The 26219-nt window shown below is 46.0% G+C and overlaps 2 protein-coding genes across 12 annotated transcripts in view; one reads left to right on the plus strand and one right to left on the minus strand.

The window, feature by feature from the left end:
- Ift46 (intraflagellar transport 46) overlaps positions 1 to 16929 on the plus strand; it is a 37677-nt gene extending 20748 nt beyond the window's left edge. For all 4 annotated transcript variants that reach the window (XM_045146486.1, XM_045146487.1, XM_045146485.1 and 1 more), the window contains 5 exons: positions 1098 to 1219; positions 8087 to 8153; positions 10932 to 10992; positions 11231 to 11316; positions 16517 to 16929. In XM_045146486.1, coding sequence (XP_045002421.1) covers positions 1098 to 1219; positions 8087 to 8153; positions 10932 to 10992; positions 11231 to 11316; positions 16517 to 16612 — 432 coding nt within the window. In that variant the 3' untranslated portion in view covers positions 16613 to 16929. The remainder of the gene's footprint in view (positions 1 to 1097; positions 1220 to 8086; positions 8154 to 10931; positions 10993 to 11230; positions 11317 to 16516) is intronic.
- Positions 16930 to 20872: 3943 nt separating this feature from the next.
- On the minus strand, positions 20873 to 26113 carry Tmem25 (transmembrane protein 25). 8 transcript variants are annotated; one of them, XM_045146464.1, is made up of 9 exons: positions 26014 to 26113; positions 25427 to 25552; positions 24875 to 25186; positions 23885 to 24175; positions 23172 to 23303; positions 22867 to 22897; positions 22636 to 22736; positions 22242 to 22328; positions 20873 to 22098 (listed from the first exon to the last, which is right to left on the minus strand). In XM_045146464.1, exons 2-9 carry the CDS (start codon positions 25494 to 25496, stop codon positions 22025 to 22027), a joined length of 1098 nt encoding a protein of 365 aa, XP_045002399.1. In that variant the 5' UTR covers positions 25497 to 25552; positions 26014 to 26113; the 3' UTR covers positions 20873 to 22024. The 8 variants fall into 8 exon arrangements, with proteins under 8 accessions (XP_045002399.1, XP_045002398.1, XP_045002400.1 ...); XM_045146463.1 differs by having other exon boundaries at positions 25427 to 25523; positions 26014 to 26073; XM_045146465.1 differs by having other exon boundaries at positions 25427 to 25520; positions 26014 to 26045.
- Between the last annotated feature and the right edge of the window lie 106 nt (positions 26114 to 26219).

A 26219-nucleotide genomic window follows, 5' to 3' on the forward strand; every position in this document is an offset into this window, starting at 1 on the left:
ATAATCAGCTTATAAAAATAAAGGATTTTGGGCTGGAGAGATGGCTTAGCGGTTAAGCGCTTGCCTGTGAAGCCTAAGGACCACGGTTCGAGGCTCGGTTCCCCAGGTCCCACGTTAGCCAGATGCACAAGGGGGCGCACGCGTCTGGAGTTCGTTTGTAGAGGCTGGAAGCCCTGGTGCGCCCATTCTCTCTCTCTCCCTCTATCTGTCTTTCTCTCTGTGTCTGTCGCTCTCAAATAAATAAAAAAATAAAAAATAAATAAAAATAAAAATGAAGGATTTCTTTAGGCTCACAGTCTTGGGGATTTGGTTTATAATGAATGAGTCCCATTGTTCTGGGCCTGTGTGAGAAAAAAATTTTTTAAAATTTTTTTTCTTTTAAAATGGTGTTCCATGGGCTGGGTAGATGGTTTAGTGCTTAAGGCACTTGCCTGCAAAGCCAAAGGACCCAGATTCAAGTCTGCAGGACCCATGTCATGCAGATGCACAAAGTGGAGCATACGTCTGGAATTTGCCACAGCTGGGGACCCTGGTGTGCTCACTGTCTCACTCAAATAAATAAACATGTGTTATTAAAAACAAATGGGTGCTCCAGGACCTCCAGCTGTTGCAAATAAACTCCATATGCATGTGCCACCTTATGCATCTGGTTTACATGGTCCTGGGGAATCAAACCTGAGTCCTTTGGCCTTGCAGGCAAGAGCCTGAATCACTAAGCCATTTCTCTAGCCCCCTCCACAATAGCTTAAAAATATTTTATTTATTTATGAGAGAGAGAGACAGAAGAGAATGGGCATGTCAGGGCCTCTAGCCACTGCAAGCAAACTCTAGGTACACATACCACCTTGTGCATCTGGCTCACATGGGTACTGGGAGATTCAACCTGGATCCTTCGGCTTTGTAGGCAAGTGACTTAACTGCTTAGTCATCTCTCCAGCTCATTCTTCTTATGTTATTTATTTATTTATTTATTTTTTGGTTTTTCAAGGTAGGATCTCACTGTAGCCCAGGCAGACCTGGAATTCATTATGTTATTTCAGGCTGGTCTCAAACTCACAGTGATCCTCCTACCTCTGTCACTGTCCTTATTTTTCTAGCAACATATGAAAGTAAAGAGCCTGGAAGATGCAGAAAAGAATCCCAAAGCCATAGACACGTGGATTGAAAGTATCTCTGAGTTACACCGTTCTAAGCCCCCAGCGACTGTGCACTACACCAGGTAAGATACACCCCCTTTTAAAAAATAAGATGCAGCCGGGCGTGGTGGCGCACGCCTTTAATCCCAGCACTCGGGAGGCAGGGGTAGGAGGATCGCCATGAGTTCAAGGCCACCCTGAGACTACAGAGTTAATTCCAGGTCAGCCTGGACCAGAGTGAGACCCTACCTCAAAAAAACAAAACAACAACAGAAAAAAAGATGCAGGGGCTAGAGAGATGGCTCAGTGGTTAAGATACTTGGCTGCAAAGCTGGGTTTAATTTCCCAGTACCCACCTAAAAGCCAGATGCACAAAGTGGCACATGAATCTGGAGTTCACTTGCAGCAGCTATGGGCCCTGGTGTACACTTTTGCTCTCTTTTTCTCTGCTTGCAAATAAATACACATATTTTTTTTTTCTGAAAAAAGGAGACAACCAGGTGTGGTGGTATACACCTTTAATTCCAGCACTTGGGAGGCAGAGGTAGGAGGATCGCCATGAGTTCAAGGCCACCCTGAGACTACATAGTGAATTTCAGGTCAGCCTGAGCTAGAGCGAGACCCTACCTCAAGAAAAAAAAAAAAAAAAAAAAAAGGGGAGAGAGAGACAGGTTGTCCCTATGTAGCCTAGACTGGCCTTGAACTTGCATTCCTCTTGCCTCTACTTCCTGAGTGAACAATACCTGACAGATACCACATTTGTCATTGTGGTAGTGCATAGCAGCCTTCACCATCTATGACCCATTGCTCCCAAGGAGAAGTCCAAAGCCTAGGAGCACATTTGATCAACCTGAGGTCCTTAAAGTAAAATAAAGAGCCAGGCATGGTGGTGCATACCTTTCATCCCAGCATTTGGGAGGCAGAGGTAAGAGGATTGTAGGAAAAAACCCCCGCAGGGGGTCCCCACGCTCTGCCCGGATAAGGCGACACCCCAAATCACTCACTCACGAGAAGCGGTCTTGATGCAAACTGCAAGAGGATTTTATTCCAAGCGCGCTGGGGCCCACAGTCGTACACCTCACAGGGGTAGAGGACTGCAGAGCCCCGAATGCAGGAACAGGACAGTTTTTATAGGGTTTCTAACAAAGCCTGTGCATTAGACCAATCATTTTCTAATATTAGGAGCCCCGCAGGGTGTTAGCCAGTCAGTTGGTGCCACCCCATAGTTTCTAAGCCAACTAGTTTATGACCTTGGTGGTCAGCATTTGCGCAGGTCCTTAGGTGGGGGTAACAGAGTGTGGTATCAGCCTCCTATGACCTTGGAGGTCAGCCTTTGTGCAATTCCTTAGGTGGGGGTAGCAGAGTATGGTATCAGCCTCCTGTGACCTTGGTGGTCTGAGGCAGGCTGTTACAGTTTATGGTGCGAGCTACTAAGGCTAACAGTGTGGGCTATTAAGGCTTGTCCCGACCTGCGGGACCTCGTTATTCGTGGGGGCGAGGAGGACCCCAACCTGAAATAAGATGGGCGAGAGAGAGGAAGAGACTCAAGCAAATGTACACTTGTCAAGAGTCCAATTTTATTGAGCCACAGCGGCCTTTTTAAGGGTTAGGGTTAGGGTCTTGGGTGAAAGGGGGTGGGTGCTGGAGGAGGCAGGTGGTGGAAAGTTACAGAATCTTCTTGGCCTTTGGCCTAGGACAGTTTGCAGTTATTCCAAGAATTCACGGTATAGTTCTCAGGTCTCTTCAGTCACCAGGCAGGATGTTAATTAGTTAGGTGTGGCGGGGTGAGGGGATGGAATCAGTTAGGTATGGCAGGGTGGGGGGATGAGGAAAGGTCGGAAGTTGCTCAGGGCAGAAGTTATCTCAGGGCAGAGGTTATTTCAGGGCAAAGATCTGTTCAGGGCTCATCACCTCGTCTCCAACATCTCCCCCTCTTCTGTATACAAGGACCAGGATAGGGAGGTTACCGCGACCCCTTAATGATGTCCCAAAGAAGGGCTTGTTTTGGTGGCCGATTATTTTTGTTTAAGAGTAAAAATGGATCCAGAGGAGCAACCTGACAGTAACCTGACATCAGAGAGGCGAGCGTTCCCCAGAGTAGGTTGAGCGCTGTTACTCATAGGTCATTGATTTTGATAAAGTCATTTGGATTGACCTTAGAACAAGGGGCACAAATGGTCTGAGCCTGTTAGAAGGGCAGTGCTGGACCCTTACCCGTCATTGGATCGGCCTCCTCTCGGCGAGGTCGTCCTGTCTTAGGCGGGTCGAGACTTAGCCACCCGTTCCGTCGCTGACTTACCAGACCACTCACTTTGTGGAAATGTAACGCATTTTGCTCTCAACAAGACCGTCAATGCCACATAAGGATCCTGAAGGAAATATGTTTGGTAGCCAATTAGTATGAGGGGTCGCGGAGACCTGAGTTATTATTTGGAGGGGCGGGACCAAAATTTCCACCCCAGGGTGGGTTTTTGCAGGGAGGTAAAGTCTAAGGGTCGAGATGGGGGGTTGTCTTGTTCTTTTGGCGGGTCAGCGGCAGATGTTTCTTCTGTGGCGAGGGGAGGTAGTGGACTTCCACCGGCTTGATTGCAGAATCTACCTGACTCTTAATGAAACTGGTTAGTCGTCTGAAGGCCCAGGGGCCAAAGGAGATAAGCAAAAGGAATCCAACAAAAGGGCCTAAAAGACTGGGAAGCAAAGTAGTTAGCCAGGGAGATGTGGAAAACCAATTTTTATACCAAGATTCTTGTTGTTCTCGAGTCCTTTTTCTATCCTCTAGATTTCTTTTAACTTTATCAAGGCTATTTTGTATTAGCCCAGTCTTATCTAAGTAAAACAACATTCTTCTTTGAGGGCTACACAGAGTCCCCCTTCCTTTAAGAACACCAAATTTAGCCCTCTCCGGTTTTGAAGTACAACCTCAGAGAGTGAGGCCAAAGAATCTTTGAGATCTTGTATCCCCTCATGTATGAGGTTAAGATCTCTGTCCACTAAGGCACTGAGTTGTGAAAAATGCTGTTGGGAGGTTACCAGCGAGGCAATACCTGTCCCGGCCCCTGCAGCACTAAGTCCCAGGAGCACAGTCAGGGTGAGGGCAGTTAAAGGCTCTCTTTTTGGTCTAATGGCAATGCCTTGATCTATAGTAGTTGTAAAACTTTCAGAATCATGAATGAAAAATCGTGGCAAAACTATAACTACAACACAATAGTCCTTAGTCTGTAAAAAGTCCTTGTTGACAATAAAGGGAGTCAGCCCCGTGGAACAAGCAAGATAGGAGTTACTAGGGGCTTTAGTATATATAAAGGAGTCATTGATAATAGCAGTTTGGTTGCATACTGGTTCAAGAGTCAGAGGAGGGAGCATATCAGGGCCTAATAGACACAGTCCGAGGCCGGAAATGGATGTAAGAGTAATAACCCCCTTTGGGGCAGAATGCCAGAATAATCCCTCTGCACTGTTAGTAGACACAGGAGATGTAAGGATGGCAATTCCCTCATAAAAGGGAGGTCCTAGAACTTTTAATCTGTATGGCATTTCAATCAAGCTCTATAATTTTATTTGAGGAACTTTAAATAAACTTATTTTAAGTAAACTTTATCTATGACAACAGGAATGTATGGTATAGACAGTCTATTTCCCTTTTATTTCTCCCTCTCATGAGAAGACACTCTAACTGCTTTAGGGGTCTGGGTCGAAGACATCAGATCATTTACTACTTCCTGCTGAATGGGACACGAAGTGGAGACTTGTTGCAGTTAGAGAATCTCTCCTAGAGAGGGGAACTATTTTAATGTACCCCAGTGTGTAGGAAGATAATCTTGAAAGATAACTTTGGAAAGAAAGAATAAAAGTAAGGAGTTACTGAGAAGTGAACACACAGCAAACTGGTCTTTTTGTAGGTCGAGGGAATCCAGGTAGACAGGCTTGGATCATCTCAGGACCATCTGAGGATGAGCTGGCTGAGATTTTCTTTCAGAACTGTTCATTAAATGGCACAGTAGTATTTAACATGGCTTGTAAAACAGATGAGATGCTAGCAGAGTTATCAGAAACATATACATAACATTTAATCTTAATAATAAAGAGCTATTTTTTATCTTTGGTTATACATTTTTCTCTGAGTGTTTAAGACCTTGCAGATAGCCAAAAGTTAATTAAGGATTAATTTTGGAGGTCATTAATGGCTCTCCAAAGAGACTTTAGGGACACAGGAGTAGCCCCATAGCTTACTGGTGTCTTTGGCCTGTTAGGATGAGTCAGGGCCATGCTGGCCAAGTAGTTTTCCCTTCTTTGGGAAGTCAGGAGGACTGATTGCTTCTCAATTGTGACTCTCCTGTTTTACACTGTACACCACTTTTGTTTGGGTCTCCATATCCTCCCTGCTCAGGAAGACAGGTGACTTACCAGGGGGCCAGTGTAGAAGTGTCCCATCATCTCCAGTGGCCTCATGACATGGGAGCACAGGCCAAAATATTGACACTTTTTACTCTGATGATTCCAATTGGCTTTGGCTTCTACATAGGTGATTAACACACTTAGAAAGGAAGTTACATCAGCTTGGATGTACATACATATGGAGCACATTTAATTACTGAAATAGACTTAACTAAAGAATGGCACAGGGCTTCTAAAATCATTTTGTCCTATTTTTAAAATTTTTGTTGTACTGTGGTAGCATAAGCCATATATCTGAGGTATAGAAAGTAGGCACATCTCCCATTTTAAATATCCAACATTTATAAGTATAGGCAGAACCTGTTATCAGTCTTGAAAACAGTACCAGTTGATTTACAAACTTAACTTATTTAACCTAAAAAACAAGTAAGACAGTATAAGGTCTTAGCACCTGTGTGAAAACATCTTTGATTAGTTCAGATACCTGTGTGGGTACAAATTACCCAGAGAACATTGGAAACAGAACCATGGAGCTTGATTTTTTTTTTTTTTCTCAGATGAGGACCATTGTTTGAGCATGAGGCTGTGCCCTAAAGTAGGGAAGATGTCTTAAGGGTTAATTTTGTTATAAGCACTGGACTTAAGATGCCAAAATTGAGACAGTTACTTTACATATAACAGAATAGAATCTGGTCTTTTCTGAGCCCAAACAGCTAGCTAAATATTAATATAACCCTTGATAAATCTTTTTGAAAGAAAAAAACATTATTTGACAACCAGTGATTTTGGCTTAAACTTGATAGCTATTGATTTCATGCACCACAGAAATTTTTATTAACATAAAACAATTTTATGTTTTACCCATGACTTAAATTTGATAAAGCTCAAGCAAACTATCCCAACATACTTCAGCCTGAAAATTTTCTTTTTTTCTTTTTTTCTTTTTTTCCACATCCACACATCTTCATCTACATTAACATTCTGATCTAAGTACCACTCAAAAGACATTTTTAACAAGCACTCTATGTCCCAACATTGAAAAATTCCTTCCCAGTTTTTTTTCTTTTTGGGGCATTCGTGAACCCAAGATCCTCTTTCCTTGCAATACATACATTGATCCTTCTCAAGGGGCTTCCTAAAGCCCTCAGGGTTTTTTTTTGTTTTTTTTTTTTTTTTTGTTTGCCTGTTGCCCAGGTACCCTGGCTGTCTAAGTCTTCCTGATCCTGATGCTTTTTTTTTTTTTTTTTTAATCACTGTATCCAATATCCTATTTAAGTTCCTTTCTTGTCTCCTTTTCCCATTATTTTTTCTCTCTTCTGCTTCCTTTTTTTTTTTGGTCTTTTCTTTTTCTCTCTCTCTTATGCTAAACCTTTTCAGCTTCCTTAATTATGTCTGTCAAAGCTAGATCTTGTAAACCCTCCAGATGTTGTAATTTCTTTTTAATGTCTGGAGCGGACTGCCTTATCTATGTCATTGTTATTGCTGCCTGTTGACTCGGAGAAATAGGGCCAAAAGGAGTATATCTCCAGTGAGCCTCCATCAAGCATTCTAAAAAGATAGAGGGAAGTTACTTTAGCCAGATTCGTGGGGCGGCGAGCAGCCCCACTGAGACCTGCCATCAGAGCCTGGCGGTAGACTGTCAGTTGCTCCCTACCTTCTGCTGAGTTGTAATTCCATTCAGGTCAGGTGAGAGGGAATCCCACATCAATCAAAAGAATTCACGGTATAGTTCTCAGGTCTCTGCAGTCACCAGGCAAGATGTTAATTAGTTAGGTGTGGCGGGGTGAGGGGATGGAATCAGTTAGGTATGGCAGGGTGGGGGGATGAGGAAAGGTCGGAAGTTGCTCAGGGCAGAAGTTATCTCAGGGCAGAGGTTATTTCAGGGCAAAGATCTGTTCAGGGCTCATCTCCTCGTCTCCAACAAAGGCTTATAGTGTAAGGCTTATAGTGCAGGCTATTTACAGAAACCAAATAAGTGGTTCACTTTATTACTCATTTCCCATCCTTGAGGGCTATCTCATGCCCTTTTACCTAGTTTTATATTAGGAGTGGGCTCTGATATAATGAGAAGAGGGATTCTTTACTTGCTTCTAACAGAGAGTAAAGCCTGGAGTTTGAGGTATGCAGGGAGCCCGCTTAAGCTCCCCTTGGAGCGTGATAGTATTTCTGAGCTTCTGAATTCTTGGGCCTTTCAGGATCACTGTGAGTTTGAGTCCACCCTGAGACTGTATAGTGAATTCCAGGTCAGTCTGGGCTAGAATGAGGCCCTACCTCAAAAAATAAAATAAAATAAAAATAAAATATCCTTACTATAAACTGGAAAGCTGATATCCATTAACATAGATTGCAGATTAAGGATTAAGGTTTCTCTCATATCTTTATTTAGCCAGTTGCTGTCAACCTAGACCCTGGGAAATTTGGTTTTGCTAGTCTACATTCTCCCAAACCCTAATGTGCTGGACTGAGGACCTTCTTCATCCTAGAATATCCTGACCTAGAGGTAGCTGATGGCACTACTCTATAATTCCTGTCAATATTTACCTCTCTACTTTTAGGCCCATGCCTGACATTGACACACTTATGCAGGAATGGTCCCCAGATTTTGAAGAGCTTTTGGGCAAGGTGAGTAGAAGGTAGCAGGAGGTAAGAAAGTGTGTCTGGTGAGCTGGGTGTGGTAGCTCTCACCTTTTCTTGTTGTTGTTTTCAGCATAAGGTTTCACTGTGGCCAAAACTGACCTGGAATTCACTATGTAGTTTCAGGGTGGCCTTGTAATCATGGACATCCTCCTACTTCTTCCTCCCAAGTGCTGGGATTAAAGGCCTGTGCCAACATGCCTAGCTGGCTCTCACCCTTAATCCTAGCACCCATGAAGTTGAAGTATGAGGATCACTCACCATGAATTCAAGCCTGGCTATGGAGTTGCCGGGCTCTGCCGGCAGGGGCAGGTAGTGCTGTGGAAGGACCAGGCCTGCTGGTTCCTCCCAGGGGGTTAAGGAGGAAGATGAGCGTCGGACGACTCAGACCTGTTCTAGTCACTGGAGAAAAACCACACTGAGTCAGGAGTCTTTTCGAAGCAGAAACTCACAGGAACTTGCTTTATTGTTGTGAGTCGTTGTCTATATAATGTTGGGTATGAAGGCGGGGATTTTAGGACAGGGGTGGGGGGCAGGTAAGGGCCAATAGTACTGTACTATTGAAATGGTAATTTCAACTCCTGCATGGAAGTAGCAGGCCAGAAGCCATTAGGCGTCTTGCTGAGTCCTTGCTGGCCAGAGACAGGTCGCCAAACTTTAGCTAGGCTCAGGAAGTTCCACTAGGCCTCATGCCTGGGCCTTTCAGGGCCCAACATGGAGTAAGTTCCTGGTCAGCTTGGACTAGAATGAGACCTTGACTCAAAAACGTTTGTCTGGGGCCGGAGGGATGGCTTAGTGGTTAAGGCATTTGCCTGCAAAGCCAAAGGACCCAGGTTCAATTCCCCAGAACCCATGTTAACCAGAGGTACAAGGGGGCGCATGTGTCTCGAGTTTGTTTGCATTGGCTGGAGGCCCTGGTGTGTCTATTCTCTCTCTCTCTTCCTCTTTCTCTGTCAAATAAGTAAATAAATAAAAGTAAAATATATTTTTTTAAGTTTGTCTGTTAAAAACAGTTTAAAAAAAGACCTAGGCGTGGTGGTGCATGCCTTTAATCCCGGCACTCAGGAGGCAGAGGTAGGAGGATCACTGCAAATTCAAGGCCATCCTGAGACTACATAGTGAATTCCAGGTCAGCCTGGGCCAAAGTGAGACCCTACCTCTAAAAACAAAAAACAAAGAAAAAGAAAAAGTTTGTCTGTTTTCTCTCTTCCTCTATTCATTATTGACCTACTAATTGAACTATGTATATAAAACATATGGTCAGAAGTGTACATATCTTAAATTGGATACATTTTAGCCACTGAATATACTTATTCAGCCAACATATCAGATTAGTAATGAGCACATTGCCAGCCTCCAGGAAACCTCATGTTCCCACATCCCAATGGAACCCCAGTCCTGAGAAATCTCAATATGCCTTTTCATTTTTTGCAGTGCTAGAAATTGAACCAAGAGCCTCTCACAGGCTAGGCAAGCACTCTACCACTGAACCCAGCCCTGTAAACATACTCTGTCTTCTTGATGATGGGGTTGAATTTAGAGCCTAGGAGGATTGTTGTGAGTTCCATGCCAGCCTGGGACTATAGAGTGAGTTCCAGGGCAACTAGTGAGACCCTGCCTCTGGGGGAAAAAAAAAATCTCATGGCACTCCTGATTCTGCCTCCCAATTGCTGGGAGTATAGGCATGAATCATCACACCTTGAAAAAAACAATGATTTTTAAATTTAAGTTTTGGGTTTCGAGGTAGGGCCTAGACTGACCTAGAATTCACTATTTAGACTCAGGGTGGCCTTGAATTTGCAGTGATCGTCTTACCTCTGCCTCCTGAGTGCTGGGATCAAAGACGTGTGGCACCACACCTAGCCATTTTTTTTAAGAGAGAGAGAAAATTGGTGCGCCAGGGCCTCAGCCACTGAAATTGAACTCCAGATGCTTGTGCCACCTACTGGGCATGTGTGACCTCGCACTTGCCACACCTTTGAGTGTCTGGCTTACATGGGGTCTGGAGAGAGGTAGAACATAGGTCCTTAGGCTTCGCAGGCAAGTGCCTTAACCACTAAGCCATCTCTCCAGCCCTGAGTTTTAAATCTAGACTCTGACTTTTAGGTCCAATGTCTGTCACCTGAATGAGATGTTATGCCCACTTTTTTTCCCCCTCTTTCCATGATAGCCTAGAAATTTTAGGCATTATATCACCAAGTCACTGAACACAGCCATAAACCTGGAGCCAATTCCTTCATGAATGCACACTGGAAGATAGTATAGCAGTATATTTTACCCGACTGGATAGTGTCTAATCCTTTCTTACTGGAATTAAATGGGGATGTTGTACTATTTTTCAGAGCTGCTATGACAAATAACAGACTGAGCAGTTTAACAGAAATTTAAATTTAAATTTTTTTCTTATGCTTGTGGAAGTGGAAGGTTGCAGATCAAGTGGGTCACGATGAATTCTTCTAGGGCTTCTCTTGGCTGTCTTCTCTAGGTGTCTTCATAATCTGTATGTGTGTCCTTATCTCTCGTCTTGCAAGGGTACTAGTCACATTCAGCTACAGCCACACTAAAGGCCTTATTTCCACTTAGAGAACCTATCTTCAAATACAAAGACCTTCTGAGGGTCAGGGGCTTAGAACGTCAGCACAGGTATTTGAGAAGACACTGGTCAGCCGTAGTGCATCTTATGCTAGAAGCTCTTTTCCTTCAGAGAGGTGGTGTTGGGCCCACTGACACATGAATGCTCTGTGATCCACCCCATGCCCCTTCCAGGTGACTCTGCCCACAGCGGAGATTGATTGCAGCCTGGCTGAGTACATTGATATCATCTGTGGTAAGCTCCTCTCTCCTTCCCCAGCCCTGCCTCTGGTAGCTAGACCCCTGGATGGGCTTGCTGATCCTGGCTGGTCTGGACTTACAGCCAGTTGAGCTGTTCAGTGAGACATGCTGGGTACTTCATCTCAAAGTCACTGTATCATCCCATTTGGGAGGGAATTGACTATCCTTAACAGAAATGTCCTCCATTCCAGAACTTGTTTGATTCTGTTCCTGGGAATTGTTCTTTGTTTCAGCCATCCTGGATATCCCTGTCTACAAGAGTCGGATTCAGTCCCTCCACCTGCTCTTTTCCCTGTACTCAGAATTCAAGAACTTACAGGTGAGACAACACCGGGGGTTGAGTGAAGATGCGCTGAGGCCACTGTATTCTCCACTGTCCTGAGCCTGCTGTGATGATGGCCTCTGGCAGGGCGGATGTCTCTGCCTGAGGTCTTCATTGGCTTTCCCACACAGTAATTAAGGGAGCAGCACAGGAGGCAGGGATGAGAGACGTGAGAGAGGTATGGCCTCAGACAGAGCTTGGTGAGGTTTTACTTTCAGAAGCAGTGGGAGCAGGAAAGGGAGTAGGGATTTTTTTTTTTTTTTTAATTTTTATTAACATTTTCCATGATTATAAAATATATCCCATGGTAATTCCCTCCCTCCCCACCCCACACTTTCCCGTTTGAAATTCCATTCTCAATCATATTACCTCCCCATTACAATCCTTGTAATTACATATATACAATATCAACCTATTAAGTATCCTCCTCCCTTCCTTTCTCCACCCTTTATGTCTCCTTTTCAACTTACTGGCCTCTGCTACTAAGTATTTTCATTCTCACACAGAAGCCCAGTCATCTGTAGCTAGGATCCCCATATGAGGGAGAACATGTGGCGCTTGGCTTTCTGGGCCTGGGTTACCTGACTTAGTATAATACTTTCCAGGTCCATCCATTTTTCTGCAAATTTCATAACTTCATTTTTCTTTACCGCTGAGTAGAACTCCATTGTATAAATGTACCACATCTTCATTATCCACTCATCTGTTGAGGGACATCTAGGCTGGTTCCATTTCCCAGCTATTATAAATTGAGCAGCAATAAACATGGTTGAGCATGTACTTCTAAGGAAATGAGATGAGTCCTTTGGATATATGCCTAGGAGCGCTATAGCTGGGTCATATGGTAGATCAATCTCTAGTTGCTTTAGGAACCTCCACACTGTTTTCCACAATGGCTGGACCAGATTGCATTCCCACCAGCAGTGCAGAAGGGTTCCTTTTTTTCCACATCCCCGCCAACATTTATGATCATTTGTTTTCATGATGGTGGCCAATCTGACAGGAGTGAGATGGAATCTCAATGTAGTTTTAATCTGCATTTCCCTGATGACTAGTGACGTAGAACATTTTTTTAGGTGCTTATATGCCATTCGTATTTCTTCCTTTGAGAACTCTCTATTTAGCTCCTTAGCCCATTTTTTGATTGGCCTGTTTGATTCCTTATTAGTTAACTTTTTGAGTTCTTTGTATATCCTAGATATTAATCCTTTATCAGATATATAGCTGGCGAAGATTTTTTCCCATTCTGTAGGTTGCCTCTTTGCTTTTTTCACTGTGTCCTTTGCGGTGCAAAATCTTTGTAATTTCATTAGGTCCCAGTGGTTAATCTGTGGTTTTATTGCCTGAGCAATTGGGGTTGTATTTAGAAAGTCTTTGCCAAGACCAATATGTTGGAGGGTTTCCCCTACTTTTTCCTCTAGCAGTTTCAAAGTTTCCGGTCTGATGTTAAGGTCTTTAATCCATTTGGACTTAATTCTTGTGCATGGCGAGAGAGAAGAATCTATTTTCATCCTTCTGCAGATATTTATCCAGTTTTCAAAACACCATTTGTTGAAGAGGCTGTCTCTTCTCCAATGAGTATTTTTGGCATTTTTATCGAATATCAGGTGGCTATAGCTACTTGGGCTTACATCTGGGTCCTCTATTCTGTTCCACTGATCTACATGTCTGTTTTTGTGCCAGTACCATGCTGTTTTTGTTACTATGGCTCTGTAGTATAGGTTAAAATCAGGTATGGTGATACTACCAGCCTCTTTTTTGTTGCTCAGTATTATTTTAGATATTCGAGGTTTTTTATGATTCCAAATGAATTTTTGGATTGTTTTTTCTATTTCCATGAAGAAAGCCTTTGGAATTTTGATAGGGATTGCATTAAATGTGTAGATTGCTTTTAGTAAGATTGCCATTTTCACAATATTGATTCTTCCAAGCCAGGAACAAGGGATGTTTCTCCACTTTCTAGTGTCTTCTGCAATTTCTCGCTTGAGTGTCTTAAAGTTCTCATTGTATAGATTCTTTACTTCCTTAGTTAGGTTTATTCCAAGGTATTTTATTTTTTTTGATGCAATTGTGAATGGGAGTGATTCTCTGATTTCATCCTCTGTGTGTTTGTTGTTAGCATATATGAAGGCTACTGATTTCTGTGTATTTATTTTGTATCCTGCTACATTGCTGTAGGTTTTGATTAGCTCTAACAGCTTGCTAGTAGAGTCTTTAGGGTCCTTTATGTATAGAATCATGTCATCTGCAAATAGTGATAACTTGATTTCTTCCTTTCCAATTTGTATCCCTTTTATGTGTGTCTCTTGCCTTATTGCTATGGCTAAGACTTCCAAAACTATATTAAATAGAAGTGGAGACAGTGGACACCCTTGTCTTGTTCCTGATTTTAGTGGAAAAGCTTCCAGTTTTTCCCCATTTAGTAATATGTTGGCTGTAGGCTTGTCATAAATAGCCTTTATTATATTGAGATATGTTCCTTCTATTCCCAGTCTCTGTAGGACTTTTATCATGAAGGGATGTTGGATTTTGTCAAATGCTTTCTCTGCATCTAATGAGATGATCATGTGATTTTTGTCCTTCAACCCATTTATGTAATGTACTACATTTATAGATTTGCGTATGTTGAACCATCCCTGCATCTCTGGGATAAAGCCAGGGAGTAGGGATTTTTAACAAGCTAGGTCTTGTTATTTATTTATGGTATCTATGAAGCCATGGACTTACATCCTTCACTCCAAACCAGGCTTCAGCAGCTCAGGCTCTTCCAGTTGTTCTCACTAAACTTCTTTTGGGGGGGAGCAGGCCCACACTTCAGCTGAATCCAGGTTCCTTTCCCTTCAGTTTCCTCCTCCTCCTGACATTTTCCTTTCCCCCTTTCAGCTTTTAGAGTGCTTAATATGTTCACTATGCATATAATTCCTGGCAAGAATCCTGCCCTTAACTTGCTGTTTACAATGTCAACAGTGTGCTGAGCACTGTAGATGCGTATTTTTAAATTACTTATTGGGCTGGAGAGACAGCTTAGCTGTTAAGGCACTTGCCTGCAAAGCAAAAGGATCCAGGTTTGATTCCCCAGAACCCACATAAGCCAGATGCACAAGGTAGCACATGACTCTGGAGTTTGTTTGCAGTGGCCAGAGGCCCTAGTGCACCCATTTTCTCTCTCTCAATAAATGAATAAAAATAAAATATTAAAAAATTATTTATGAGCCGGGTGTCGTGGCGCACACCTTTAATCCCAGCACTTGGGAGGCAGAGGTAGGAGGATCCTTGTGAGTTCGAGGCCACCCTGAGATTCCATAGTGAATTCCAGATCAGCCTGGGCTAGAGTGAGACCCTACCTTGAAAAACCAAAAATAAATAAATAAATAAAATAAAATAAATGAAAAAAATATATTTATGGCCAGTTGTGGTGGCTCATGCCTTTAATCCCAGCACCCTGAGACCACAAAGTGAATTCCAGGTCAGCCTGGGCTAGGATGAGACCCGACCTCAAAAAAAAAAAAAAAAAAATATTTATTTGCAAGCAGAGACAGAAGAGAGAATGGGTGCACCAATGGCCTCCAGCCATTGCAAAGGAACTCCAGATGCATGCACCACTTTGTGTATCTGGTTTTACCTGGGTACTGGGGAATCAAACCTGGGTTGTCAGGCTTTGCAGGCAAGCACCTTAACCACAAAGCTACTTCTCCAGCCCCCTTTTCAGAATTGTGGTTTTAAATTTTTTTTTTATTCCAGTTTTCCATGGTAACATTTATGGGTATTCCTCTCTCTCTCTCTCTGTGAGTGTGTGTGTGTGTGTGTGTGTGTGTGTTTTGTTTTTTGAGGTAGGGTCTCACTCTGGTCCAGGTTGACCTGGAATTAACTGTGTAGCTCAGGGTGGCCTCAAACTCACCGCGATCCTACCTCTGTCTCCTGAGTGCTGGGATTAAAGGTTGTGCCACCACTCCCAGCTGGGTATTCCTTTTTGAACAGTACACATTCCCTTGATGTATATAATATCACCTTGTTTTTCTTTATTTTATTTATTTGAGAGAGGGAGGGAGAGAAAGAGGAAGATAGAGAGCAAGAGAATGGGCATGTCATGACCTCTAGCACTTCAAACATACTCCACCATTTGCATCTGGCTTATGTGGGTACTGGGAAATTGAACCTAGATCCTTAGGCTTCACAGGCAAGTACCTTAACAGCTAAGCCATCTCTCCAGCCCCAATATCACTGTTGTTGTAGATTCACAAATGTGTGGCCAAAGGAACAGCTTCATGTTTTCTAAACGACCTAGAGAGCACATATTGGGTGCCTCCCTTTCCCTTTGTGTTTGTCATTTTGGCAAATTACTGGAAGATGGCGGTTCCAGACAAAAGGCAGGGTTTTTTTGTTTGTTTGTTTTTGAAGGAGTTGGAGCAAATACCCAGCAGTTTTTCCTATTTTTCTTTTCTTTTTCTTTCTTTCTTTTTGAGGCCCATCCTGACCTAGAATTTACTCCGTAGCCCTAGTCTGGCCTCGAACTCATGATAATATTCCTATCTCTGCCTCCCGAGTGCTGGGATCAAAGGCATTTGCCACCACACCCAGCTCTATTTATTTTTATTTATTTGAGAGAAAGACAGATGGAGAGAGACAGAATGTGTGTGCCAGGCCCTCTAGCTGCTGTAAACTCCAGATGCATGCACCACCTTGTATATCTGGCTTATGTGTGTCCTGGGGAATCAAATCTGGGTCCTTTGGCTTTGTGGGCAAGTGTCTTAACTGCTAAGCCATCCCTCCAGTCCTCCCCACCCGTTTTAAAAAAATTAATTTATTAGGGCCAGGCGTGGTGGTGCACACCTTTAATCCCAGCACTTGGGAGGCAGAGGTAGGAGGATCGCCATGAGTTCAAGGCCACCCTGAAACTACATAGTGAATTCCAGGTCAGCCTGAGATACAGTAAAACCCTACCTTGAAAAAAATAAAATAATGATTAATTTATTATGGAGAGAGAAAGAAAGGGTGTGTCAGGGCCTCCTGCCCTGCAAATAAACTCCACTTTGGTCTAGCTTTGTGTGGGTACTAGGGAGTCAAACCCAGACTGTCAGGCTTTTTAAGCAAGAGACTTTGACTGCTGAACTCTCTCTTTAGCTCTTACAGGGTTTTAAGAGATGTGGCAACTAGCATATTCCAAACAGTTAGTGTTCTTTCTCCCCCTTTCTTCTAGCATTTTAAAGCGCTTCCGGAAGGCAAGAAAGCATTTACTCCTTCATCCTACCCTGCCTCCCAGGCTGGTGATACAGAGACGCTAACCTTCATCTGAGCTACCTACTGGCTGCTCTGAAGCCAGAGAGGAAGGGGAGAGGTCCTTGTTGCTGGCTTAACATCTGCCCGTTCCACAGCTGTGCTCAGGCAGCAGGTATCCTGCAACGTGTCTTCGAGAGCATGGCCCACGTTTGCTAAGGGGCTCCACCTGTCTGAGCTCTCCTTCCCAGAGAGGTATGACTTCAGAATTCTGTGGAGATTTCAGTTGGAACTGGATTTCTGAGACCCCTACATAGCATAGGTTGGGAGGAAAGCTGAAAAAATTGTTCATTAGTTACTTGGCAATGGTATTTATAAATAAAGTGCTTTGTTGTAGTTTTGGTTTCACCTGCAATTTCTGGCTTATCGCTATCATAGCCCTGCCGACTTCCTAAGTGACTGTGAGTGCTGGGTCTCAAGCAGGCAGCAGAAAGCCACATCTCTGTCTCTTAGACTTTGACCTCCTTTCATTACTTGCTCCTTCTTCTCCAAGGCAGGCCATAAAACTGGATTTCTTTTCCCCCTTGGCACATCATAGCTGTTTAATCTTATATTTGCTTTTTTTTTCTTTTTCCTTTGGTGGGGTAAGGTGATCTCCTGTAGCCCAGGCTGATCTTGAACTCACTATGAAGCTGAGGCTGGCTTTGAACTCTTGACCCTCCTGCTTCCACCTCCCAAGGTCTGGGAGTGCAGGTATATGTATGTCACCATGCCCAGTTTAGTCTCTGACCTGATTGTCTGGTAGTGGACCAAGTCCTTCATTACAAAAGGGGTCCTCCCCAGTAGTAGCAAGATCGGAATACTGAAGAATCTGAACAGATAGGCCCTGCTGATCACTCCACCCAGTCCAGATCACACCCTTTTCGTTCACTCTCGTGTCAACATGGTGATCTGTGCTTCAATCTTGACTTTGTAAGAAGGTTCCACATAAACCCTTCAGAGAGCTTCCAGATAGTTGGATATGGGAGAACTTCTATGCATCTTTAATTAATTAATTAATCAATTTTTAAAAAACTTTTTATTTATTTATTTTGAGAGCGACAGACACAGAGAGAAAGACAGGTAGAGGGAGAGAGAGAGAATGGGCACGTCAGGGCTTCCAGCCTCTGCAAACGAACTCCAGACGTGTGCGCCCCCTTGTGCATATGGCTAACGTGGGACCTGGGAAACTGAGCCTCGAACGGGGGTCCTTAGGCTTCACAGGCAAGCACTTAACCGCTAAGCCATCTCTCCAGCCCCAATTTTGGTTTTTTGAGGTAGGGTCTCACTCTGGCCCAGGCTGACCTGGAATTCATTATGAGTCTCAGGGTGGCCTTGAACTCACAGCTATCCTCCTACCTCTGCCTTCCGAGTGCTGGGATTAAAGGCATGTGCCACCATGCCTGGCTTGTTTTTTTTTTTCAAGGTAGGGTCTCACTCTAGCCCAGGGTGACCTGGAATTCACTATGTAGTCTCAGGGTGGCCTCAAACTCATGGCAATCCTCCTACCTCTGCCTCTCAAGTGCTGGGACTAAAGGTGTTTGCCACCATGCCCAGCCCTCCCATGCATCTTTATTGATTCATTTATTTGGTTTCTCAAGGTGGGATCTTGCTGTAGCCAAGGCTGACCTGGGATTCATGATTAGTCGCCTGGTGGCCTACCTCCTACCTCTGCCTCCCAAGTGCTGGGATTAAAGGTGTGTGCCACCATGCCCAGCTCTTTATTTATTCTTTTAATTGTTTATTTATTTGAGAGAGGCAGATAGAGAGAATGGCATACCAGGGCCTCCAGCCACTGCAAATGAACTGCAGACTCATGTGCCACCTTGTGCATCTGGCTTACGTGATACTGGGGAATCAAACCTAGGTCCTTAGGCTTCGCAGTTAAGCACTTTAACTGCTAAGTCATCTCTCCAGCCTTCTTCATCTGTGTTCTTTGGAAGTCTTTTTCTGGCCAGATCTGTCCATTGAATGCCATCTTCCTTACAGGCCATCTGCCTGTCTAGCTCAGACCTGTTTGGTTGTGGCCCCAGGGAGCTTGGCTGGTGCAGTAATCCAGGTGGGAGATGACTACAGCTTGAGTAGGGTGGTAAGAAACAGTCAGGAACCCTGAAACTATTCTATTTATTCCCCACAAAGGGTGTTTAACCCAGGAAATTGCTTACAAAGGTGTGGGAAGGAGTAAAGAAGGAAGAATGGAGGGTACTAGAAAGTCAGAGGGTGGGTACTCATGGCAGGAGTTGGCCACAGAGGAGGTTAACTGTGGCCAGATCTTGAAGGGTTCAGGAAGTGCTACTCAGGCCACTGCTGAAGACCACAGCCCCTTACCCTCAGTACTTCAGGACCATGGGCTACGTGGCTGCTGCTGTTTCAACTCAGTCTCTAGCCTCCTGCCAGCCATTCCCACTGGCCTGAGTGAAGAGCAGACATGGAATCTGGAGAATCCAGCAGTACAAAGCAAAGCACAGAGGTTGGCTTGGCTCTTTGGGAGTTCTCTGAGCCCTGTCTTTTGTTTTTTTGTGGAGATTTCATTGCCTAGACTTGACTGAAGAAGCATGGACAACTGTGTAGAAATGTAGAAAAGTGTGATCTAATGCTCATAGACTGGGCAGGGTGATCCAAATCCTTCAGTATTGCTTCATTGCTGAGAGACAACATGTACAGGTAGAAACAACAGAACCTGGGGATAGACTGGAAATGGGGGACGGAAGGGAAATAAAGGATGACTCAATTATTTTTGGTTGACCAATACAATAGATAATGGAGTCCAGTACTGACACAGGAGAAAGTAGGATAATGATTTGAGAGGATGTACACAAAGGTTGGGCATGGTGGCGCACATCTTTAATCCCAGCACAGAGGCAGAGATAGGAGGATCGTTCTGAGTTCAAGGCTGGCCTGAGACTAAATTCCAGGTCAGTCTGCACTACAGCGAGACCCTACCTCAAGCACCCTCCCCCAAAATAAAAATGAAATGTACACAGCTTGACATATATCAATGAATCTGGCTGGAGAGAAAATGCTTCTTACAACTCAGACCACTGTGCTTGAGGTTGTGCAGCTGAACCGCACAGTGACGCCATTTCAGGTCGGGGCCCTGATCTCAGTGTACCTTGAATACCAAAAAAGAGGGGAGGCTTAATACTATAGGGACTAAACTGCTCCATTAAATTTCCAGGGAACAGATTGCCTTCCTGGCTAGAGCTTCTTTGTCATAGTTCTAGTCTACATTAAATTAGCAAATATTTAATTGTTCCTGGTGGGTACAAAGGGGCTTACTGTATTTTCGCTACCATGTAAATGAAAAATGTCATCTATGGCTGGCAATGTATATTTCAGTGGTAGAATACTTGCTTAGCATTCACTAGGCCCTGCGTTCCATACCCAGAAGAGCAAAAAACAGGGAAAAACATCATTAAAATCTCTACTTGAGGGCTGGAGGGATGGCTTAGTGGTTAAGGCATTTGCCTGCAAAGCCAAAGGTTCGATTCCCCAGGACCCACGTTAGCCAGATGCACAAGGGGGCGCATGCATCTGGAGTTCGTTTGTAGTGGCTGGAGGCTCTGGCGTGCCCATTCTTTCTCCCTCTTTCTCTATCAAATCAACGAATAAATAAAATATTTTTAAAATTAAAAAAAAAAAACTATTTGAGGGGCTGGGAGATGGTTCAGTGGCTAAAGGCGCTTTCTTGCAAAGCCTGCTGACCTGGGTTCAATTCCCAAATATCCATGTAGAGCCATGCGCACAAAGTGGCACATGTGTCTGCAGTTTGCAGCCTTTTTGTGTCCATTCTCTCTCTCTCCCTCCCTTCTTGCAAATAAATAATTTAAAAAAACCTCAAGCTGTGCATGGTGGTGCACCCCTTTAATCCCAGCACTTGGGAGGCAGAGGTGGAATGATTGCTGAGTTCGAGGCCAGCCTGGAACTATATAGTGAGTACATAGTGAGCCTGAGCTACAGAGAGACCTTACTTTGAAAAACCAACCAACCAAAAAAAAAAAGAAAAGAAAAAACTCTTTGAAGGAACGAAGCGTATAGACAATGTGTCATTCAGTCATGTTATTTTACCTGTGCTCAGCAGCACTGCCCTAACTAGTTACATGAGAAGAATTATAAAACAAGATAGTAACAAGGGAAAAATATACACTCTATTAATTTCCAAGCAGCTTTTTTTTTGTTGTTGTTGTTCATTTTGTATTTATTTATTTGAGTGTGACAGAGAGAGAAAGAGACACAGAGAGAGAGAGCGAGAGAGAGAATGGGCGTGCCAGGGCTTCCAGCCACTGCTAACGAACTCCAGACGTGTGCTCCCCCTTGTGCATCTGACTAATGTGGGTCCTGGGGAATCGAGCCTCGAACTGGGGTCCTTAGGCTTCACAGGCAAGCACTTAACCGCTAAGCCATCTCTCCAGCCCTCCAAGCAGCTTTTTAAAGCACGTTTTAGGTCTTTGGGGGCATGTGGGCTCCCTCTTTCTCCATGATCTCCTAAAGATTCTGACACTATTGAATTATGTGCCCCCTGTGATCATCCCCTAAAGAACAGGATGGGGGGGGGGTTCCATGGTGGAGGAGACATGCTGAGAAGGAATCCATCAATCCTGAGTGCTCTTGACACTCACAGTGAGTCACTGAAGGCCGGTCTTGGGGTATCCAGGAGAACTCTGGGCCCTCCTTGGTCCCCTCCCCTAGGGGATGTGCTCAAAGTGCTAACACAGTACAAAACGATGCATAGCTACTTGCCATCCTGGGTATCATCAGACTTGCCACCTCTCTCTTCCTCGCTAAACTGTGCTAAAGAGGCTTTGGCAGCATGGGTGCCCAAGCTGATGGGAAGTCTATGCCCAGTGGAGAAGGTCAAGTGCAGGGACAAAGGGACAGAGAAAGGCAGAGGTATGCAGCAAAAGGAATAATTTGTGCTTGGCCCGGTCCCCTGGGCCAGGGGCTGGTTCCTGTGCAAAGGGCAATTTGGTTGTGTACAGCTAGCAGGGGACTAAATTTTCCCTGAGGGAACAAAGCTGCATAGTGTAGAAAGGCCATCCAAGACGTGCAGGGCCCTCCCAGTCCCCCACACCGGCATTCCCCATGCCTAATGTCCAAGGTGCTGAGGAGCACTGGTGTGGGCATATAGCAGACCATACCACTCCTGGATGCTGGGTGAGACCTGAACACACCTGGCAGAGAGTTCTATCTGCCTAGGCCCTGAAACTGAGTGGGTACAAGGGACTTACTTCTGGCTGGCAGCCTTACCAAGGATACCTGTCTGTCCCTGTGGGTCAGATCACTATGAATACATTGTGTGTGACTCACAAGATATCCTAGCCTTCAGGAGGGCCAGGTGGCAGTGGTATGGGCTCTTTATGGTGACAAGATGGTGAGGCAGAAGAAGGACTGGAAGAAACATGGGATGGGTGTTCCGGGGAGTCCATTGGCCACGAGGCCCTCGTTCCTCAGCTCAGAGCCAGATCTCATCACTGCTCACACTGGACACTCGGTAGATATAACCCAGCATTGGAAGGCGGATGAAGCCTGTGGGTAAAGACGTCCGAGGGTGCTCAATAACCTTGGTTCACTGGAGTTTGGGGGAACCCTTTCTCCCCTAGCAGTCAGGGGTCTTGAGCATAAGCACAGGGCTGGGAGGTGGAAGAGGATGGCAGGCCCCTGCCTAGTACCTCGGCTAGTGAGGAGACCACCAGCCTCAGCTTCCAGAAGTTCTGGGCGGCTGCCATGCTGGGACATTCTCCGCTCTGCTGCTTTCCCTGTTGGGTGACAAAGGAGTGGTGTCCACGACAGGGCTGTGCCTAATGAGGCCTGGCTCTTCCTAATACCAGGGTCTCTCTTTGTCACAAGCACTTTTTTTTTGTTTTTGGTTTTTTGAGGTAGGGTCTCACTCTAGCTCAGGCTGACCTGGAATTTACTATGTAGTCTCAGGGAGGCCTCAAACTCACAGTGATCATCCTACCTCTGCCTCCCAAGTTCTGGGATTAATGGCCTGTGCCACCACACCTGACGGTCAGAAGCACTTTTGAAGATAAAGCATGGACTCAGAGCAGGTCCCAGACATACCTCTGAGATCTGGAGTAAGGTCATTGAGCTGAAGGTTGGAGGGGAGCGACATGTTCTCCCGTGGCAGGCGCACATTGTTGAGTTTTAGATTGTTGGAGTCACTACAGGATGAACAAAGGCTGAGATATCAACAGGCACCGGGTCCTACTTTGAGGCCTGATGCAGAACGATCAGAGATCCCAGGTTCCCACCTGTCCCCCCTAGCATCCACCCAGCCCTAGGACGCATTACCTGGAGATCAGAGATGGGCGCCGGGAGGGGCCTGAGGACAAAGAGACCATGCCACTGAGCCAGTGTGCCCAGCTTCCTGGCTTTCACATGCATGATCCTCTGGCCAGGACTTTATCAAATGGCTAGTCCTGGCTCCTGGGTCCTGAGACTAATTCCCAGTGTGTGCCCCTCCTGCCTTCAATGCATGTCGTCTCTGGCCACACCCATCAAACCTTCTGCCAGGCTTACCTGCCACCCTTGTTTTCATCCCCCAACCTCGCCAACACTTCCCTATCACCACCTGCCCACACTGCCTCTGGCCCTACCTTTAATTTTCTTCTCTTTCCTGCAGATGAGGCAGGCCACCAAGGTGCTGAATCCCACTAGGGTGCCCAGGGCAAGCCCTCCAGCCACAACAATACCCAGCAATGGCACTTCTACTCGGGAAGCCAGGAGCCCTGAAAGTTGTCCACTGGTTAGGTTACAACTGGACAAGACCCTAACCGTGACATGCTATAAGCCCAACTATGTGGTCCTTGCCCAAGGTGGCTGGGGACAGGTCATCCACAAGACCCACCCAAAGGGCAACAAGCCTTCCCATTTCTTTAAAAAAATTAATTAAAAACATATATATAAATTTTTAAAGAAAAAAAATATAATTTTTTTTTTAAGATAGGGTCTTGCTCTAGCCTAGGTTGACCTGGAATTCACTATGTAGTCTCAGGGTGGCCTTGAACTCATGGTGATCCTCCTACCTCTGCCTCCCAAGTGCTGGGATTAAAGGCATGTACCACCACACCCAGCTTAAAAAAATATTTGAGAGAATGGGCACACCAGGGCCTCTAGCCACTGCAAATGAGCTTCAGACACATGGGCCACCATATGCATCTAGCTTACATGGGTCCTGGAAAATGGAACCTGGGTCCTTAGGATTCACAGGCAAGTGCCTTAACTGCTAAGCCTTCTCTCCAGCCCAAGCCTTTCCATTTCTGTCCCAAGATCCTTGTAGATTTCCTGAGCAGTTGCAAGCAGTGCTCACCTGGGGTTGGAAATGAGGCACTGGTGACACCTACGTCATTGGTGGCCACCACTGAGAGGTTGTGTGCCAGGCTGCGAAGTTGCAGCTGCACCGTGTGGTTGGTCAGCCAAGGGTAGTTCTGAGCATCCAGCACCAGGAAGTCAGAGGCGTTGACTGTCACTGGCCCATCCTGGTCAATCCAGGTGACATTGGCAGGTGGGTTGGCCCGCACCAGGGCAAACAGGACAACCAGAAGGCCTGGACCTTGAGCATCCTGGTACTTGGCCCCAACCTGGTCAATCTCGGGTTTAACTAGTGCAGAGAAGAGAACAATATGCTCTCATCACAGCCCCTTGCACACGGGTCCCTCCTTCCCAAACCCAGTGGGAACAGGGAGCTGGACTTGTCCTTTGAGGGGATCTTAAGGAACATGACAATTGGGCAGTTGGGGTTGTAGCATTTCATAGTGCTTAAGAGTAGAAAGTAGGGCTTGGCATGGTGGCACATGCCTTTAATGCCAGCACTCGGGAGGCAGAGGTAGGAGGATCACCGTGGGTTTGAGGCCACCCTGAGAGAGAACACATACTGAATTTCCAGGTCAGCCTGGCCTACAGCAAGACCCTACCTCAAAAAAAAAAAAAAAAAAAAAAAAAAAAAATCAAAAGCAGCCAGAAGGTCCATAGCTGCATCCTGGCTCTGCTTCTCATTTGTATGACCTTGGGTAGGCTATTTCCCCTCTTTGCAAAATGAGGATAATGGTAGTAATTTCCTCCGGAAACCATTGTGAGAAGGTGAACTAGTATTTGCAAAGTGCTTGACGTTTGTTAGACGTCCTACAGAAGCTGTGTGTGGTGGCTCATGTCTGTAAACTCAGCACTGGGGAGACTGAGGCAGAGGATCGCAAGTTTAAGAGTAGCCAGTGCTACTTAGGCTATCTCAAAAAAAAAAAAATCTGTCCCATGGATGTTGGGGTTCCAGGAAACCCCTCCCTGCCCACCTCGGGATACTCACATTGCACGTTGAGGATGACAGAGGCATTGGCTGACTGTCCACTCCGTGGGTCCTTCAGGGAGCAATTGAGCTCATGCTGGGCCCTCTGGGCAGTGACAGTAAACGTACTGGTGCCTCCAGAGAAGGCCTCCCCGCCCACACTCAGCAGTCTTGAGGTAGTAGTTTCCTGCAGCTGTCCATCCAGGTACCAGGCTAATCGAGGGATGCCAGAGCCCCCGGCCACCCGACAGGTGAAGGCATGGCGCTCATTCTCCCGAAGTGCCCTCTCAGCCAAGGTGTGACCATCAATTTGTGGTGCCAATTCCCCCCAACCTGGAACACAGCAGGTGGCCTCTGGGAGGAGCTGGGAAGGGTCTAGTTAGAGGGGCAACAGGCCAAGAGACAGGGCAGATGAATTCTCTCACCAAGGGCCTGGCTGAACCTAGGGTAGGGAGGTAGGTGAGGTAGGCACGCCTGGGGTGGGCAACAGAAGGGAGGATGCAGGCAAAGAGAGGAGAGCGGGGTCTCTGGCCCCCAAAGTGTGCTTGGCCAAGGGATGTGCGGGGGGTGTACCTGAACTCACGAGGGCTGGCAGGAGCAGCAGTGTGTGAGGGAGGGTAGTTGGGCCTGGAGGCAGCCCCATGGTGGCCAGGGCCTGGACCCAAGGCTGCTGAGAGAAGGAGGCAGCCTCGGTGTCAGCTGGGTGAGAGCAAGCGGCATTGAATTCCTTTAGGAATGTACACTCCAAACCCCGGAAGACCCATGCGTGAATGTAGACTGACCCACAGTGGCGAAGGCATGGCCACGATCCGCAACGCCTAAAGACACAGATCCATCCAGGGCGTACCTGGACACCCTGTGGGCGCAGAACCCCAGCATTGACAGTAGGTGAAAAATCACGCACTCGCAGATGCACAGAAGCTCCTGGCACCCATGCAGCTGCTTTGCACGCACGCACATACATGCACGGTGTGTACATACATACACATGCTCGGTCTCCAAGGGATCGCCCTTCTCCTGACCCGGTCCCCTCTCCCGCTGTCCCCTCCCATCGGCGTGCGCTCCTTTCCCAATCCGGGTTGCTCAGTGGACTAGGGCCGAGGAAGGGAGCATCACGTAGCCTGGGCAGGGGGTCGCCGAAGCTTCACACTCTGGCTCACCTCGCCCGCTCCTCAGCGCAGCCCGAGCAACTGCTCAGGTCTGATGAGCACCGCAGTCCGCTGCAAGGGCGGGGACGGTGCCAGGCACGGTCAATCGATGCCCGACCGCGCGCAGGTGCGCTCCAGCCCCCCCCCCCCCCCCCCCCGCCAGCCCTCCCTGCCCCCGCGGGCCCTGCCCGGCGAGTGTGGGCCGACGCTGAAGCAGG

Source organism: Jaculus jaculus, chromosome 3 (genome assembly GCF_020740685.1).
Source record: "Jaculus jaculus isolate mJacJac1 chromosome 3, mJacJac1.mat.Y.cur, whole genome shotgun sequence".
Classification (NCBI taxonomy): Eukaryota; Metazoa; Chordata; class Mammalia; order Rodentia; family Dipodidae; genus Jaculus; species Jaculus jaculus.